The sequence below is a fragment of the Borostomias antarcticus genome (assembly GCF_949987555.1).
Source record: "Borostomias antarcticus genome assembly, chromosome: 15".
Taxonomy (NCBI): Eukaryota; Metazoa; Chordata; class Actinopteri; order Stomiiformes; family Stomiidae; genus Borostomias; species Borostomias antarcticus.
This window is the reverse complement of record NC_140248.1, coordinates 19,475,164-19,491,606: the sequence shown is the minus strand read 5'-3', so window position 1 is coordinate 19,491,606 and position 16,443 is coordinate 19,475,164. Positions and strand designations below refer to the sequence as shown.

The following is a 16,443-nucleotide window of genomic DNA, read 5'->3' as shown; positions in this document are numbered from 1 at the left end:
ACACTTTTATGACAGAAAAAGAAACATTGTCGAGGTTGCTTTATATTTACAGAGCACATGAAAATGTTCAGATGAACTCTTTCCTAAAACAGACAGTATTTACAATATTGACTACAGTATTGGGAAAAAACTTGACAAACAACACTTTTTAAACCTACCACAAAAAATCCACAAGCATTGTACAAATTCAAATGCCTTTAAGTGACCAAAGGTTATTTGTCTAGGTCTAAGAATGACGAATCCTATTGTTTCCACTATGAGGGGTGTGGAAAAAGAATTCTACCATGTATATAAACGATATAGGGGTATAAACATAGGACCATGGGTGTGTGCACGTTTCAATATAGCTACCTTTAGTGCAACAGTAGCAAAACAAACATCTTAATACGACTACATTTTCAAACACAGTACACTAACTAAAATGACCAGGCTCAGATAAAGTAAATTTTCTGGAAAAAAAAGGAGCATGATTCTATCATTACTGGCACAATAGAGTACAAGTTACTTAGTATGATGGAGAGCTAACAGGTGGGAGCGTTGCCCCTTTTGATTCATCAAAATTTCCACAAAGTTTCCCTTTTAAAATGCCAATTCAAATATTTTCATAAAGATTTACATTTACAAAAAGAAAAAGAATAGAAATTCTATGTGCAACCTGAAAAATACTTCATATCATGCAATGTATGAACATCAAATAAAAAATAAAAAAACAACACTTTTGTACAGCTGTAGGGGCTGGTTGCCAGGTGCACGTGGGGCTAAGGGACAGGGTTGGGGTGAAGCAGGGGCACTTGGTAGAGCTGGAGGGTGTGCTTGGCAGAGGGCACGGCGCCCTCCTGGTCCTGGGGGGTGGCGGCGGTGGTCGAGGTGGCGGGGGTAGGCTGGCTCTCCTCTTTTGGCTGCCTGCAGGCGAACTCTGTGATACTGAAGACGAACTGCATGCAGCCCAGCTTGACGAGGCTGCCGTGGTGGAGCAGGGCGGTGCCCTCCCAGCCCGCCCCGCTGCCCCCGATCAGGCTGGAGCTGCTGGCCTTGCAGTCGCAGGGGGCGAGGAGGCTCCCCGGACACTGGCTCATAAGCCCCTCCTCCTGCGCCGTGGCCCGGCCCCCTTCCTCCTCCTGCTTCCTCCTCTTACAGCGCTCTGGTGGGTCAAAAACACAACGCTCGACAGTGAGGCCTTTCACACAGATCATTTTCTCACATGTCAGGAGGCATTTTCACAATGTAAAGTGCAAGGTCATCATGACTGAAACGCCAGGGCTGTTATTGCCCAGTCTAGCTGTACAGAGGCCACCAACACTAGGAGGATCACTTACTGATAATATTCTGTACTTTGCACACCAGGCTGCTGGCGGGGCTGGGTCCCGTCTTCTCAGAGAAGTCACAGGAGTAAAGCACGTTGTCCACAGTGGTCCCGTGTTCACTGTAGTTCAGCAGCTCGTACTGCTTTGTATTCTGATCCAGACAAAAGCAGATGTCAAATCAACCGACCGAGGGATTTGTATAACACATTTCAGAAATGGATGCAACTCGATGCATGAAAACCATAAGAGACCACGGGACAAACATGAAAAGAATGAATGACTAAAATACTTCAGCGCTAAGAGCATCCAATGTAAAAGCTACACATGTACAATGGTAGACTAGGCTCAGAAATATCATTTAGAGCTAACCCTGACAGAATGACAGGCAACACTTATCTCTGCACAAGCCATGTCGAGGACATTATTGTCAATCAATGTACATATTGATTTGCATTTTGAAATGTTAAAATGTCCGTCTCACCTCATCATAGAAGATGCAGGCATGTTTTCCCGACACATAGTTACAATGACCATAGTTTGTAAGGCACACGTCCATATCAGCACCTACGGGTAACAAGAATTCACAATCAACAATGGGTGCAAAAAACCCACCACAAAAACCCCTCACCCCAGTTTAGTCAGGCCATTGGGCACACTAGCACTTCAATTAAACCCTACTCTTCTCCTACTCTTAAACCCTACTCTTCAATTAAACAAAATAAATCACATTTAGATCTTTGCTTAGTAATGAGCTGTGAAGACAGGCTGAAGTACTGTTTTGGGAGAGCGAATAGAGTAACCCTGCGCAAAGAATGCAAACTGGCTGCTGCTGATTGGTTGTGAATCTCTGTTTTAGACTAGTCGTACAGGCGGTTGAGTGGTTGGGAATCTCTGTTTTAGACTAGTCGTTCAGTCGGTTGATTGGGAATCTCTGTTTTAGACTAGTCGTACAGTCGGTTAATTGGTTGGGAATCTCTGTTTTAGACTAGTCGTACAGTCGGTTGAGTGGTTGGGAATCTCTGTTTTAGACTAGTCGTACAGTCGGTCGAGTGGTTGGGAATCTCTGTTTTAGACTAGTCGTACAGTCGGTCGAGTGGTTGGGAATCTCTGTTTTAGACTAGTTGTACAGTCAGTTGGTTGGGAATCTGTTTTAGACAAGTCGTACAGTCGGTTGCAGTAAAAAGTCGCTGTGCAGTGTGCACATCCCTACGGCATGAGACTTGTGTATTGATTGACGAGGGCTGAACACACCAGTAGCCTGATACAAGTCTGCCCTCTGGTGGTGCCAAGAGTACATGTGTGTAGGGATGTAACAATAACCGGTATAATGATAAACCACAATAAAATTTGATAATCACGATAAAATCATCACTAAAACCATGTTTGATTTCTGCACTTTGAAAAAGTGACTATAAATACTGTCCAGCAACCAACCAAACCAAAGTTATCAAAAGTCTCCAAGACATTATTTGAATGTTAATGCAAACAAAAAGTGCATAGTGCTGCTCATTTTATTTGTGGTTTTCAATATAAAACGTATTATTATGCATATCGTCTGCATGCATACATGTTTTTATATTGTGATATTTCGTGGCATGATATCTCATTACACCCCTACTGCTCCCCGTTGATATCAAGTGATAGTGTGTGACCAAAGCTTGACGCGAGAGTGAATCTCACCAGTTCCTATGTGCAGACTCCTATAGCACATGTTGACCGCTCCTGCTTTCCCTGCCAGAGGATAGAACACAGCCCTGGCCTGGATATCCTTGTTTTGTGCTGAGAGAGAGAGAGAGAGAGAGAGAGAGAGAGAGAGAGAGAGAGAGAGAGAGAGAGAGAGAGAGCGCGAGAGAGAGATCAAAACTAATCTCATGGCTGCATACAAAACAAACAACAAAAAACAGAAGGCACAGGAGAGGTCAAGGCAGAAGGACGAGGGGACATGGACATGAAGGACGACAGGGTCTAGAGAAGGCGGCTTTCTTACCTTCGGTGTGTTGGGCTTGTGGCGCTTGTGAGGCAAGGGGCCTGCTGATGCTGTTGCTCTGTGGAGGAGGAGACGGCTTGGGCCCAAAGAGCTGCTGGATCCTCTGCCAGGCCAGTAGCTTGATGAACTTCTCGTCCAGGTTGTTCATCTGAATCTCTGGGGACACACAAGTTCAAGTTCAAGCTCAAGATACTTGTATTTGCATGCTGGTTAAATGAAAATATATATAAAATAACAAGGTTAGTTAGAGGCAATTCCTCAGCCAATCCCATCAGAGCAGACCAGGCTGGTCAGACACACCTCCGTTCCTGTCGGTGACGGCTTTCAGGCAGCTGGACAGGTCTCCCGTGCTGCAGGGCAGAGAGCCAGGAGGCTGGGAGGGGCTGCTGGAGAGCACCGCATCCACACTGAGCTTTCCGTCTGCAGACACACACACACACATTTGTTCACGGACGCTTCTGGCCAGACAACCACTATTAACGGCACTCCCTGTCCGCGCTCCCTTACCTGCGGATGGAGTAGCGGACCCCAGCTTGGCGCCTATGGTCTGGTGATGGGTCCTGGGAGGGGCGGGGACCCCGGTCCCTGAAGGGTCCTGCCCTTGTTCCTGGACACCTTGGAAGGCTGTGAGGGGTAGCGGGGGGGCCCGGAGGTCCGGTTTGACGGGGTTCGCGGAGGAGGAAGCGGTCCCTAAACTGTGTCTGGACGGGCTACTCTCAGTTTTGACCGTAGCTCCCCCGGTGTGGTTGAGCGTGGCGGGGGTCTGGTGCACAACGGAGCTCGGAGTCAACCGGTACTGCTGCTGCTGCTGCTCCGGCCGGCAGGATCCCGGACTCCCGTTGGCGCGGGCCTGCTGTCCCACGGGGCCGTTACTGGGGGCCAGGTGCTGGCACGGCTTCTCCGTACACGAGCCGCACTTCCCTTCCGAGGGGGAGCTCGGGGCAGGAGCCCCCTGGTGGCAGGCGGACGCGCCGTCGGGCTTGGAGCAAGAGGGCGGCGAGCCTGTCCGTTTAGAAGCGCACGCCGCCCCGCCTTCCTCCGCCGCGACGCACGGCTTGACGTCCGCCTTGTCCGCCCCCTCCGAGGCCCACTCCGACGACGGCTTCTGCTTGGCGGACAGGTGCCTCACGATGCTACACTGGAGGGTTATCACGTCCCGTAGCCACTACAGGGGGACACAAGGGACATTCGGACGGGACATTCCGCGTAAGACACCTAGGCCGAGGTCAAGGTCGGCAGACCCTGAAAAAATGCCTTTCGCACACTTGGACCACTGGTCTTCAGAAGCAGGTGCGTAGGACAGTGGCACATCGACTGAAAAAGGAAAAGGTCCCACACACTGTAGTAGCTTTCGCAATAGAGCTTTGCTGGACCAACGTTTCGATCAATCAAGATCTTCCTCCGGTCTCTCTCCTCTCCCTCCGACCTGAGGAAGATCTTGATTGATCGGAATGTTGGTCCGTTAAAGTTCTATTGCGCAAGTTACTATGGTGCGTGTGACCTTTTCCGTTTTCGAAAGTCGAAAGGTCAGTAGGCCGGAAAAACGGGACGGAGACGGCGGCGTGTGGCGTTCCTACCTCCTGCTGCTCGTCCTCGCTGGTGAAGTGCTGAGAGGGGGGGAGGGGCCGGCTCGGCGCGCCGGGGACGCCGGTGCAGATCAGCTCGCCGTGCCGGATCCCGGCGGGGGGGATCATGCGCGGGGGGGTCCTGTAATGGGACTTGATAGCGTCGGGAACCTGCGGGGACAAACGTACCGCGACCCCCGGTTACAGCTGAGCTCATTCCCGTACCGCGGACGCTCGGGCCATTTCGGGCTTACGAGACACAATGTCCATGAAGGAAAATACACACTATTGTAATTAAGCTCAGTTTATAAATAGCAAGCTTATATTAAATTACAAAATTAACTGTTGCAAGCAACTTGAAATGTGAAGTTTCAGCAACGCATTATTGTGTAATACCGTAAACGTAATACCTTGAACACAGGGAATGTCACGGTTCTAATACCGTGTACATTTTTTACCGCGGTGTACGGTTTTACGGTATACCGTCTCATCCCTTATCAACATATCGGACGGGTAGGGGCGTCACCTTCACGGTTCTCTTCGGCGGCGCGTGAGCTCCCCGGCGGACGGGCGGGTGCAGACGATGCACCCGCTGCAGGAAGTCCACCTTCACGGCGTGCTGGGACATCCTGTCCTGGAACTGGTCAAACAGCTGGCAGCGACTGGTGAGGGTCAGGCTCCTCTGCTTCAGCTACGAGGGAGAGGGGAGAGGGGGGGGGGGAGTGTGAATGAGAGAGCCTGGCGAGTCACAGCGGGGCGAACACAGTGGGTTGCTCATGTGAGCGTAAGGAAGTAGGTCATGTACTATTGTTAGACTTTATTTATACAGGAAAATTCAACTGAGAAGAATTTCTTATTTACAGCGACGACCTGCGCCGGGGGAAAAAAAAAAAAACGCACATCAAATATATGAAAGGATCCGTGCAATCTGTCGGTAACGCCGAGCTCACAATACAGGATATTTAAAATCCTAACCGATTTGGAAAACGTGTTGCATCACGCACATGAGGAGAATCTTAACAGATGTTCTTCTCAGGAATCTCAAGCATGCACACACACTACAAGATTTGAAAATAACAGCTCATCACACACTACAGGATATTATTATGCCTCAGGGAATCAGGAAACAGATCCCTCCCTCGCTTGATAAGTGGTTACGTAATAAAAATTATTACGTAATAAACTCGTTTGATATTATTGGGCCGCTCTGATGGGTTTGCGAGCCGATCAGGAGGTCTAAGATTGGATCTGTAAACCCCTTGCATTACAAGATAATCTGGGCCAAACATCAGTACCGAGCAACGTTCCAGACCAGATTTCTCCTCCGATTATCGGAAGGGGTGGATCGGGGATAAATCGGCCCAAAAATCCTGTAATGTGAGTCCAGCATAAAGCACACGCATGAGAAGGCAGCGGCGAAACATGCGCAATCTCAGGAAGTCTGCGTTTAAAGGGTGAATCAATGGATTTAAAGGACGAATCAATGGATGTACATGCTTTAACTTACCACCATGTGCTCTATGTGATTAGGGCACATCCACTTGCCCACTGGCATGGCAGTCAGAGGGGGGTCCAGACAGTCCATATGGAAAAGCAGCGGGCAGTAGTCACACTGGATTAATGGCGCCAGCCTGCAGCTCCTACAACAAACCCAGGGTGTGGACGCAACACCACAAAATATCTATATAAATAAATAATAAAGAATATTTGCCCCCCCCCCCAGCTGTGAGGAGATGAGCCAGAGAGGGGCGGGTGACTGAGGTCTCTGGCAGAGTCTGTGGCAGGGAGTCACAGTCATTATTGCAGAATGATCAGATATGCTGGGGCTGAGAGTTTGAATTCCATAGTCGCTCTCACCATGTGGCTCAGCATTCTGTGGGGTTCTTAACATAGCTGTGGTGTTGGTGCCAGGTCAGCCAATAGACAAGGCAACACAGCACAGTTCCACGTTGCTACAACCTTTCGATGCCTCTAAGGGGCAAAATCAACAACACCCCTCGAAGACACAGGAATGTGGCCATTACTGAATGCACTTGAGGTTGCTGTATAGATCTTCGCTATCACTAACTTCAAGTTTAGGTCTTGTGCTCATAAGCCAAAAAGGTCTACAAAGATTGTGTGTTTAATGTCACACCATGTGCATAAGCTATGTGTACTGTACCACAGACGTGTATCGCATCACTCAACCTCAATGGACCAAATAATGTTTAAAATCAAACCGATACAATTGGATTTCAGTTCGTGCACTGGGTTCCACATTCCAGACACACAAGCAGGAGAGTTGATGTTTATGTAAGCTGTTGCCAATATGGTCCACAGTTTTGAAACATCATAACTCAGAAATACTTGGGAAATAGTAATTCAGGTTGTTGATTATGTTTGGACAAACCACATATTTTCACTTCGGACCAAAAGTGTAAGGTTAGAAAATTCCAACTGAACTTAATCAGTTAATCCTTGGTAATTAAATTGTTGCTCAAAAATCCAGGTCGCCCATACCCAAACATCCTCTCTTTGAGGCATTTTCCTTAACAAAGAGGTCTGCTGAACAGATGATGTGCTCTGAACATCAAATCCAAACCACTGTTTCAACAGGGCGCCTGGCTCCCATTTTAAGTCAGTTTTTCAGAAACACGATAGCCTAGCCTGCATAATGTAGCCCCTCTCTTTCCCCCTCCCTAATCTGAGACTACTATTTTCCAAGCAATTATGATTCCTCTCTCCACAGGCAATTTGGCCACCACTGATTGTTCTCCCGAATACTTTTCTTGTCAGAAATTATGGCTCATCCGTTCAAAGGAATAAATGGCAGGCAGTAGCATTCATATTCTTTCAAAGTAAGCCGTGCAATTATCTCATGAATATTTCATCCGCTTGTAAACAGCTGTAAAACAGTAATCTGCATGTAACTGGACGCTATTTACCGCCTGCGATTGCTCTTTATGGCACAATGTTAAGTGATTATTAAAATGGTGCTTAGACGTAATGAGAGGGAATGAAGTGTAATAAAGACAAAGGCTTTTCGTAGTCGCTGTGTCAGTAGCGCGTGAGTTCCTACCTGCCGCACGGATAGCAGACCTTCACCGGTAGTGGGACCAGCCCGTTGTGGTCCAGCTCGTGCTGCCCTCGCTTCACATTCTTTCCTATCATCTCGTCTCGTCTCCTCTTTTTACTGGTTCCTGGAGGTTGATGGCAGACAGACACAGACGCAGTTTAGACGTGTGTGAGGGGAAATCTGGCGGCACAGGAACCTACGCGGCAGGTTACAGGAAGTCTAACACGGTGTCACCGTGTCGCTCAGTATTGCTTCCTTCCTCGCTTGTCCCTCGTTGGGTTCTTGGGTCCTCTGACTTACAAAAACACGCACGATCACCTCCCGTAAACACCGCTTCGACCAGCTATGTCACCGAAAAGCAACGAATTCGATGGCGCGGTTGGGTGGTGTGTTTGTGGCGTCCGAGGATCGAGTCGGTTCAACTCGGTCACGCAATCGATAAGGTAACAGCCCTGTTACAGATAGGTGGCTGTGGAAGAACAATCTGCCGAGGCTCCCTTCGCTGGAAACCACGGCGCGGCAGTAGGCACACAGACATACAAGCACCAGAGACTAGTGGTGAGGGTAGAGGGGCAGACCTGGAAGTGCGGTTGTGCAGGTGAGCTCGTTGGGGAGCTGGAACTGCGTGGGGTTCCTCTCCATGGCAGCAGCGATCAGGAGGTCAAAGGGCCTCTTGAGGTGGGGGGTGGAGCTCTCGGGGTCGGAGCACTGGGCCTCGTCCTCGACGTCCAGCATGTCGTCGTCCATGTCGTTCTGCTCCGAGGGGGTGGGGGTGTCGGTGGAGGCGGTGGAGGTCGGGGTGTTGGGCCTGCTGCTGGGCCTCCTCTCCAGCAGACGGACCTGGGCCACCGCGGCCCTCAGGCCTGTACCTACTGCCGATGTGGGGTCCAGACGCAGGGTGCCTGGGGTCAGCTCCAGCTCGGGTGCAGGGGAGGGGGACAGTTTGGATATCTCCCTCCCCTGCCGCTCCAGCAGGCCGTTCATCTGCTCCTTCTTCAGCTCCCTTTTCTAGAAGGTGGAAATAAGTACAGTCATTCCCTTCCCCACATAGTAACTTCATAACAGCAGACCCCAACAAGACACCAACCCACACAAGACTACTTCCTGGTTTTAATTGATTCTTAAAAGCCTTTACTAACCTTCCTGCGCACTGTGCAGCGATGACACATCCAATCTCCAGGGGGCAGCATCTCCTTGCTTAGGGGCGGATTACTGTTGGGTCAACATAAACCAAAAAACAACTTTGAGCTTGTAAAAATCAACATTGCACTATAGGATGCTAAATCCGGACATTATACCCCTCTTGCCAAGTCTACAAGTCCTTCAACAGACCCTATGCTGCAAGTAAAGTCCTCCAGGGGAAGAAGACAGATCAAAGTATAGACCTGCAAACCATTCAGGTTCTTCAACAATTAAATCATAAACAAATGCTAATTAAGCAAAGTAAGGATTTCAACAGATAAGAGAGCTGACCAGACAAGACTGAAAGACTGTTTCCACTGCCCTACAAACATCCCCCTTCTTATGAGTAGCAGTGTACTGTTAGCTCTACACTGAACTCTTCATTGAAATGACTGAGAAAATGTTTGGACCTCTAGTTGATAAAAGCCAGGTGCGGGCAAATGAATTATCTTTGGGCAGAATGCCAGAGGCAGTCACAGGCAAAAGTATGCGCTTCATCTAAAAGGCAGCTTGCCCAAAAGTAACATGGATTCATTCAAGCTTTCCAAGAACCACAAAAATGCAAGAGGTGCAAAACCAGAATAAATAAACAACCAGTCCACTTTCCTAACTAAAGTCCGTAAGGATCTATGACACCATTGTGCATACATAGCCAATGGAAGATGATGTCTGAACAAATAATCGGCATAGAACGTTACAAGAAAAGTCCTTGGTGCCTCAGTCCTAAGCAAGCACATGGTTAATGGTTATACATTCAGTGTGCACAGCAAGGTTTCACTAGCTCCCCACTGTGTCAGTCTAACTCCACTGCAGCCACACTTGCAGTGAACTGCCAAGAAAGCTAAAAAAAAAAATACAAAAGAGGGCCAAAGCAAAAGTCCAAGACAAGTAAGCTTCCCTCTGGTGTGGTGTACAACTGGTGTCATTCTTGTTTGACACTGGCTGCAAAAGTCAGGCTCGAGATTAGTGGCTTGAGGTTAGTGGCTACAACAAGGTAAAATGCATTCATATGCCTAGTAGGATTGGTTCATTTACCAGCACTGTAAGTGAAATGCAGCCGGACAATGATCACAGCAGAGGAGGTCGCCTCCCTCGCGGCAACTGTCACAGGTGTCATGGTTCGTGGCTCTCCCTGTTCTCCGGGCATTTTTATCAGGCTTCCTGCCTCTTTTCTCACCGTCTTCAGACTTGGGAGGTGCAAGCAATGCCTGGATTTGCTGAACATCAGAGAGAAAGACAACCAGTTAAGTTATGATGATACGCAAAGGAGAGAGCAAGAAGCATGACGAATACCGTGATGACGAGCTGGCTAATGTGAAGGATTAAATGATGGCTATAACAGGAGCTTCGTGTTTTTACCTGCATAAGCCCTCCAGAGGTATCGAGATCGTAGACAATCGTTGGGGTCTCCATTTTATCCCACATCCAAACAGCCTGGTGTGAGCAAGCAGCCAGCTCCCCCGTTAGATACCAAACCAATCCTTCCCAGCAAACACTCCCAAACCGGCGCTGTCAACAAGCAATCTCAACAACGCTGTCCTGCCAAAACGTAGATATATCACGTTAAATTACATTAAACGTTTGTAGCTAGGGAGGGTTGGCTAGCTTGCAGATGGACTGTTTCCCAGGCCCGGGTCCGGATAACAGCTAACTACCCAGCAGGCTAGCTGTTGGGTTCAATGCCTCCCTTCCAGTTCAAAGACGAGTAGTTCTTTCTTCAAGAAATCCTTGGCTTGAGCAGCCTCCTTTAAAACAGGGTCTTCTTCCAAGTAGTCCCAATCGTGTAGTATGTAATAGGAATTGGCCAAAGTGTTCCTCTTGGGTAGCGATGCAAGGACAAGATGTTGTAGCAAGCTAGCTAGCACTAGAATAGTCAGCGTTGGCCCTTCAAGCCAAGGCCTAGTAGCCTTTATATAGCTTGCTAGCTAGCTAACCAGCTAATACTGGTCCCTCGCACGGCTCGGCTGATTCTTGGAGCTAGCCAGCAACTAGCTAGCTAGCTAACGTCAGATGCATATCCTCCCATTATCGAAAAGCGTGGTAATAATCAAATAAACTCCACAATGCCGCGTACCTGTCATGCATTTGCTAAATTCCGGAGTCCGACTGTTGAATTTCACAAAGAAGCAGCATTGCAGTTGAGGCTGTTTATTGTTGTTTTGAAGGAATGCTAGGCTAGCTAAGCATCCTCTTGACAGTACTGGCTGGATTGGGCTTCATCCTCTCCATGGAGTTGGCGCAAATTTGCGTAGCACGTCGTTTGCGCATGCGCAATGCTGTCGGTTTCACTCGGCTTTGTCGCGAGAGGCGGAATGGAAAATCATGAAGCAAGCATGGCGGGTGGGCGTTCCGGTGAATTGCGTCGGTAGAAGGACGGTTTCATTGTCTGATTCAAAATATACCCGATATCGTTACGTTAACGACTAACGACATTGCGACTGCCCATACGAACGATGGTCTACGCTACAGTTTTGATCATTACACGGAGCCCCATACAATCCGTTGTTTTTAGGTGGCAGCCCGACAATACCCTATCGTCTTGAGGTTTCCCAAACCCAGCAAATGTATTTCATAGTAACTGAATGCGTGGCTTTGTCAGTGCTTGTAAAAACAAACAAATAAAGGGTTTATATGAACATTTTTAAAAACACGGTATGGGTCCAAGTAGGCGGGGCCAAACAAATGGGTAGTGATACTTGCGTTACCTGATATACTATATAGGTCATGTAGCCAACCTATATCTGTCGGGGGCATCGCATCGCGTGCTCTGAGAATCATGAATCCCACTCACTGTAGATTGGATTAACCTACATTTTGCGCTCCCTCCTTTCAGCACAAGTTGACTCCGCCCACGTTTGGCGTCACAGCGGGCTTCTCTTTCAGCGTGGTCAGAGCAAGCCCCCAGGAATCGAAATCTAAAGTGAAGGCCTATTGAACCGCGCCATCTTGGCTAGATTTGTAGTCACTTGGCTATTTCCGGTTACTTTTGACTTGCGCAGTTGAGCTTCTCTGGCCGACGCGCGTCCACGAAAAAGTTCACATTTCTCTGAAATGTAGACGCGCGTTCCCGGCTCTCCCCGCTTTGATTTAGCAATGAAAACCGGCTTGCATATTAACCTGTTTTTGTCAAATATATCAATTGGAGAAATTATTTTTTGATCCTGGCATCTTAGTTTTAACAAGTTAAATATAATTGAACATGTTTTGTTTGCTAGTAGATGGTATTCATTCCGTTCGCGATAACGTTATTGCAGCCAGGCTTAATTCCTCCAGGGAGCCAGTGACCGGCGAGTTGAAGAGCTTCACTCCCCGCCAGCAGGAGCTCTGGCCGCGGCTACCGCATCTCGGAAAACCCGCTGAGTTCGTGGCTGCTATTTCACACTCGCCCTTGATCAATCCCAATACCGATCCATGGTAATAATGAATCAATCGTTCAGATCAGATCGGCAGTGCTGCATGCATGTTACAACATCATTGTTAGCTTTATTAACATAACCATAGCCTACATTTATCTCTCTAACGTTAGGCTATCCATCTTACACCAGTCGGCCATTCGATAGCTGGAAGCGGTCAACGCCAACGTTGACTGAAAACACCCAAACTCAGTGTAACGTTTCATCTTCATGCTACACATCAACTCCTTTACATTGTATGTGAATAAATTCCTGTTATTCTAAAAATATCCCATTTCTGTCCATTCCTGGAAAAGGCTAATAATTGCTGTCAAATGATCACTCCAGTTTATCACCGTATCCCACTACCATTTCAACTATGCACAGGAGGTTGTCTTGTGGTCATTTTCATTAAAAAATGTGAACTTTTTCGTGGACGCGCGTCGGCCAGAGAAGCTCAACTGCGCAAGTCAAAAGTAACCGGAAGGCCAGAAAAGCACAACTGCGCAAGTCAAAAGTAACCGGAAATAGTCAAATGACTACAAATTTTGCCAAGATGGCGCGGTTCAATAGGGCTTCATTGTTGATAGCGGCCAGTGAATGGAGTGGCTGTATCCAGTTTATATAATACATCCATGGGTCAGAGTAGTGATGGGCAGTCCGACTCTTTTCAAAGATTCGGTTCCTTCGAGTTGATCTAATTGTACCGAACCTTTCGAGTTTTGATAGGCCTACTTTTTTGTGCCAGCGTCAGCCCAGTAGCCTACACGCACGTTTGACAGCTGACCCCACAAAACTTATCGCTGGTGCAAAGAATGCATGCATTCGCCTACCAGTCAACATCTGTATTTATTTTTATTTACATTATTAAAGATAACATGTTTGTTGTTCTGCTGTGCTTGCTATTATATTTACAAAGCTTGCAACAATCCAGTTTCACTCAGGATATAGTTCAACCATTTACTCAAACTCTGCCACACATAGCCTACTGACAACACACACACACTCCACCACCACCACACTACACCGCTGATCATAACTTACACTATTGTTTGTGTCAATTCTGTCAAAGCTGAAACTTGTGTGTGCATGACTTGTATGCCAAGGGAGGGAGGGGTGGGCAGTAGTAGGCTACTCGGACATTCGACAAACTGTTCGGTACGTATCGGACACTAAAAGAGTCGTTCAAAAATATTTTTTTGTTCATTTTCGCCCATCACAATTGTATGGAAGAGCATTAGGGCCAACAGCAGTTTTTTTTTTTTTTTTTAAAGCTTCTGAGTTTAAAGTCAGAAATTCTGACTTTTTTCTCAGAAGTTATTTCTGACTTTTTCTCAGAAATTCAGTTTTTTTCTCAGAAATTCTGACTTTAATCTCATAAATTCTGACTTTAATCTTAGAAGTTATTTCTGACTTTTTACTCAGAAATTCTGACTTTAAAGTCAGAAATTCTGAGTTTTTTTCTCATAAATTCTGACTTTAATCTCAGAAATTCTGACTTTAATCTCAGAAGTTATTTCTGACTTTTTTCTCAGAAATTCTGACTTTAATCTCAGAAATTCTGACTTTAATCTCAGAAGTTAATTCTGATTTTTTTCTCAGAAATTCTGACTTTAAAGTCAGAAATTCTGACCTTAAACTCAGAGGCTTAAAAAAACAAAACAACTCAGTTGTTGGCCCTAATGCTCTTCCGTACAATTGAGCAGATTGTGGCTAACACATTTTAAGAAGGCTAACTTCATAGAGCAAACACACTTTTTAAAAGTTAGCCTAGCCAACAGTAACATACATAAAATGGGAATCGATGTCGGGAGGTTGAATAAGGAACAATAAATGAAACACAAACTCTCAATGACAAATAGATATCTGGCAAACTTTATTTCGAGTTACATTTGATTGATTCATCTTTCTTTCCCGCCCGCACGTAGACTAGATAGCTTAACAGGTGAACAGATTTTAAAGGTGCATTTGATATAGACAAACTCAATGCACATTGTAGCAGGATTGTGTTTTTAAGATAGGCTACTTTTTAATGATCACCCTTGAGGAAAGTTTCACAGTATGTCTGGGTTTTTTTTCAGAATACAAAATATACACTCACTTGATCTGAATTTACAATTGCTGGGCGGTAATGATTTGTGAACAAATTAACTGTAAATTATGTTAATTAAATTAATACATTTACTATTTATAGACATTAGCTAAACAAAAATGATAAGCATGTCTTATTTCATGAGCATGTCTTAATGATAAGCACATCTTATTTCAGACTCTTAACTAGACTCACAACAGTTCATCTTATGCTGAGTGCAGAAATGTATTTTGTGGATGTACTGTACAGCATATTGAGTAACTAATAGCATATAAAGGTACAATATTAATTCACATCCCCTTCTGTGTATTGAAGCCTACCTGGTAGATACTGTACTTAATACTGTGTCTATACTGCAGATTATTTGACATCAGTTCATTGTGGGAATTGCACATTGATTGAGGGGTGTGTTTATCTGTTATAGTCACTGGGAGGAGCAGGCCTACATTAACAGGATGCCTGGTTAACAGTGCTTTCATTTATCTGGTTGTATACTTTGTGAGATGATCATAAAACCGGAAAGTATGTTTCAAAACAAAACCATGAATAACATTTCTAACGTGTGTTGGTCAACAGGCAGTCACACTCCCATTTCGACAAGTACTTTATTTACAAAATTATAATGAACGAAACCCAAACAGACATTTCTATTAAGATCGGTGGAATTGTAATGCCAACATGTAAAAATGATGATTTGCTTTCGGTACTTTAGGCTTTGGGTAACTTTAGGCTTTGGGTAAGGTTACATAATCTTCAACAACTTTGGGTTGTGTTTTCCATGTTGAAATGTAAGTACATTCATTTCTCTGGTTGCTCTTGAAAATCCTTACTTCCCAGGTGAGTATAAATGTCCCCCCTGTCGCCTTTCTTTCAAATCTTACCAGTCCAGGTCTCAGTAATGACACATACATGTATACACTAAAGAAAGGCTGTTAGCATTTATGCTTTATAAAAATAACACCATGTTGACCCTTTCTCTTTGTGGGTCTGGTAGAGGAAAGAGGGGCAGGTATTTACAGAAGCCCACAAGAAGGAGGGAATAGGAAGGAAAGGGCCATGGGAATTAGGAGGAAAAAGTAATGTCAGAAAAGATGAGAGGTGCAGATAGAGGGTCCAGAGAGTCAACACTTGAATTATCCTTGCTGTTATGTAGCTCTCAGAACGGACCCCTCTATACTATTTCTTTTCTCCTGTAAAGACCAGACAAATACACACATATTAGGTTAAGTGCAAACCACAACTCCTCATATTAGAAGCCTCCTTGTGGGGGTGAATCTTTGTGATCTTAAAACAGTTCATTAACCATCAAGGTCTAAGTATGATTGCCAAAATAATTGTACCAATGATATCATTGTATCCATGCCAAGAACCTGATAGTGGGTTGTTTAGTAAAACAGCCTACATACTTTATTCATTTCTTCAACTGACTGAGGACAGAAGACGCAAGAATAAAAGCATCATGTATACAGGACACTACATCAACTTCAAAGTGCATTGCTCCCTTGTGTAAACCAGTGCCAGATGAACCTGTCCTCACGGACAAAATGCTTTAAAAAAACAGACAGACTAGGGAAGGGAAAAGATGAAAAGTAGTAGAAAGACTGTTTTAAATTTGAATACAAGTATGGTTCTGATTTTACACCAGTGTGGTGACAGGGACAGAGGTTCCCCGTGGGACAGTGAGATGAGGTGGGTTCTTTAAGGTTGGCTCAGCATCAGAGGGCGCCTCACCTCTGGAGGTCTGGTGCAGCTCAGCCAGGGAGGGGCAGACACACGGTCATTAGTAATCACAGTGCCTCTGTCTGGGCTGGGGGGGGAGAAGAAGAGAGGACAGAGAATGACCCAGTACATGGGGGACATAGAGAG

At 46.1% G+C, this 16,443-nt stretch overlaps 1 protein-coding gene across 1 annotated transcript; it reads right to left on the bottom strand.

The window, feature by feature from the left end:
* Window positions 1-20: 20 nt before the first annotated feature.
* On the bottom strand, window positions 21-10,518 carry phf12a (PHD finger protein 12a; the record flags this gene model as incomplete). The annotated part of the gene is made up of 15 exons (XM_084450556.1): window positions 21-1,141; window positions 1,317-1,455; window positions 1,786-1,868; window positions 2,985-3,083; window positions 3,292-3,447; window positions 3,592-3,711; window positions 3,799-4,456; window positions 4,869-5,027; window positions 5,383-5,547; window positions 6,364-6,496; window positions 7,915-8,035; window positions 8,490-8,919; window positions 9,051-9,123; window positions 10,129-10,310; window positions 10,453-10,518. 15 exons carry the CDS (start codon window positions 10,516-10,518, stop codon window positions 759-761), a joined length of 2,967 nt encoding a protein of 988 aa, XP_084306682.1. The 3' UTR covers window positions 21-758.
* Between the last annotated feature and the right edge of the window lie 5,925 nt (window positions 10,519-16,443).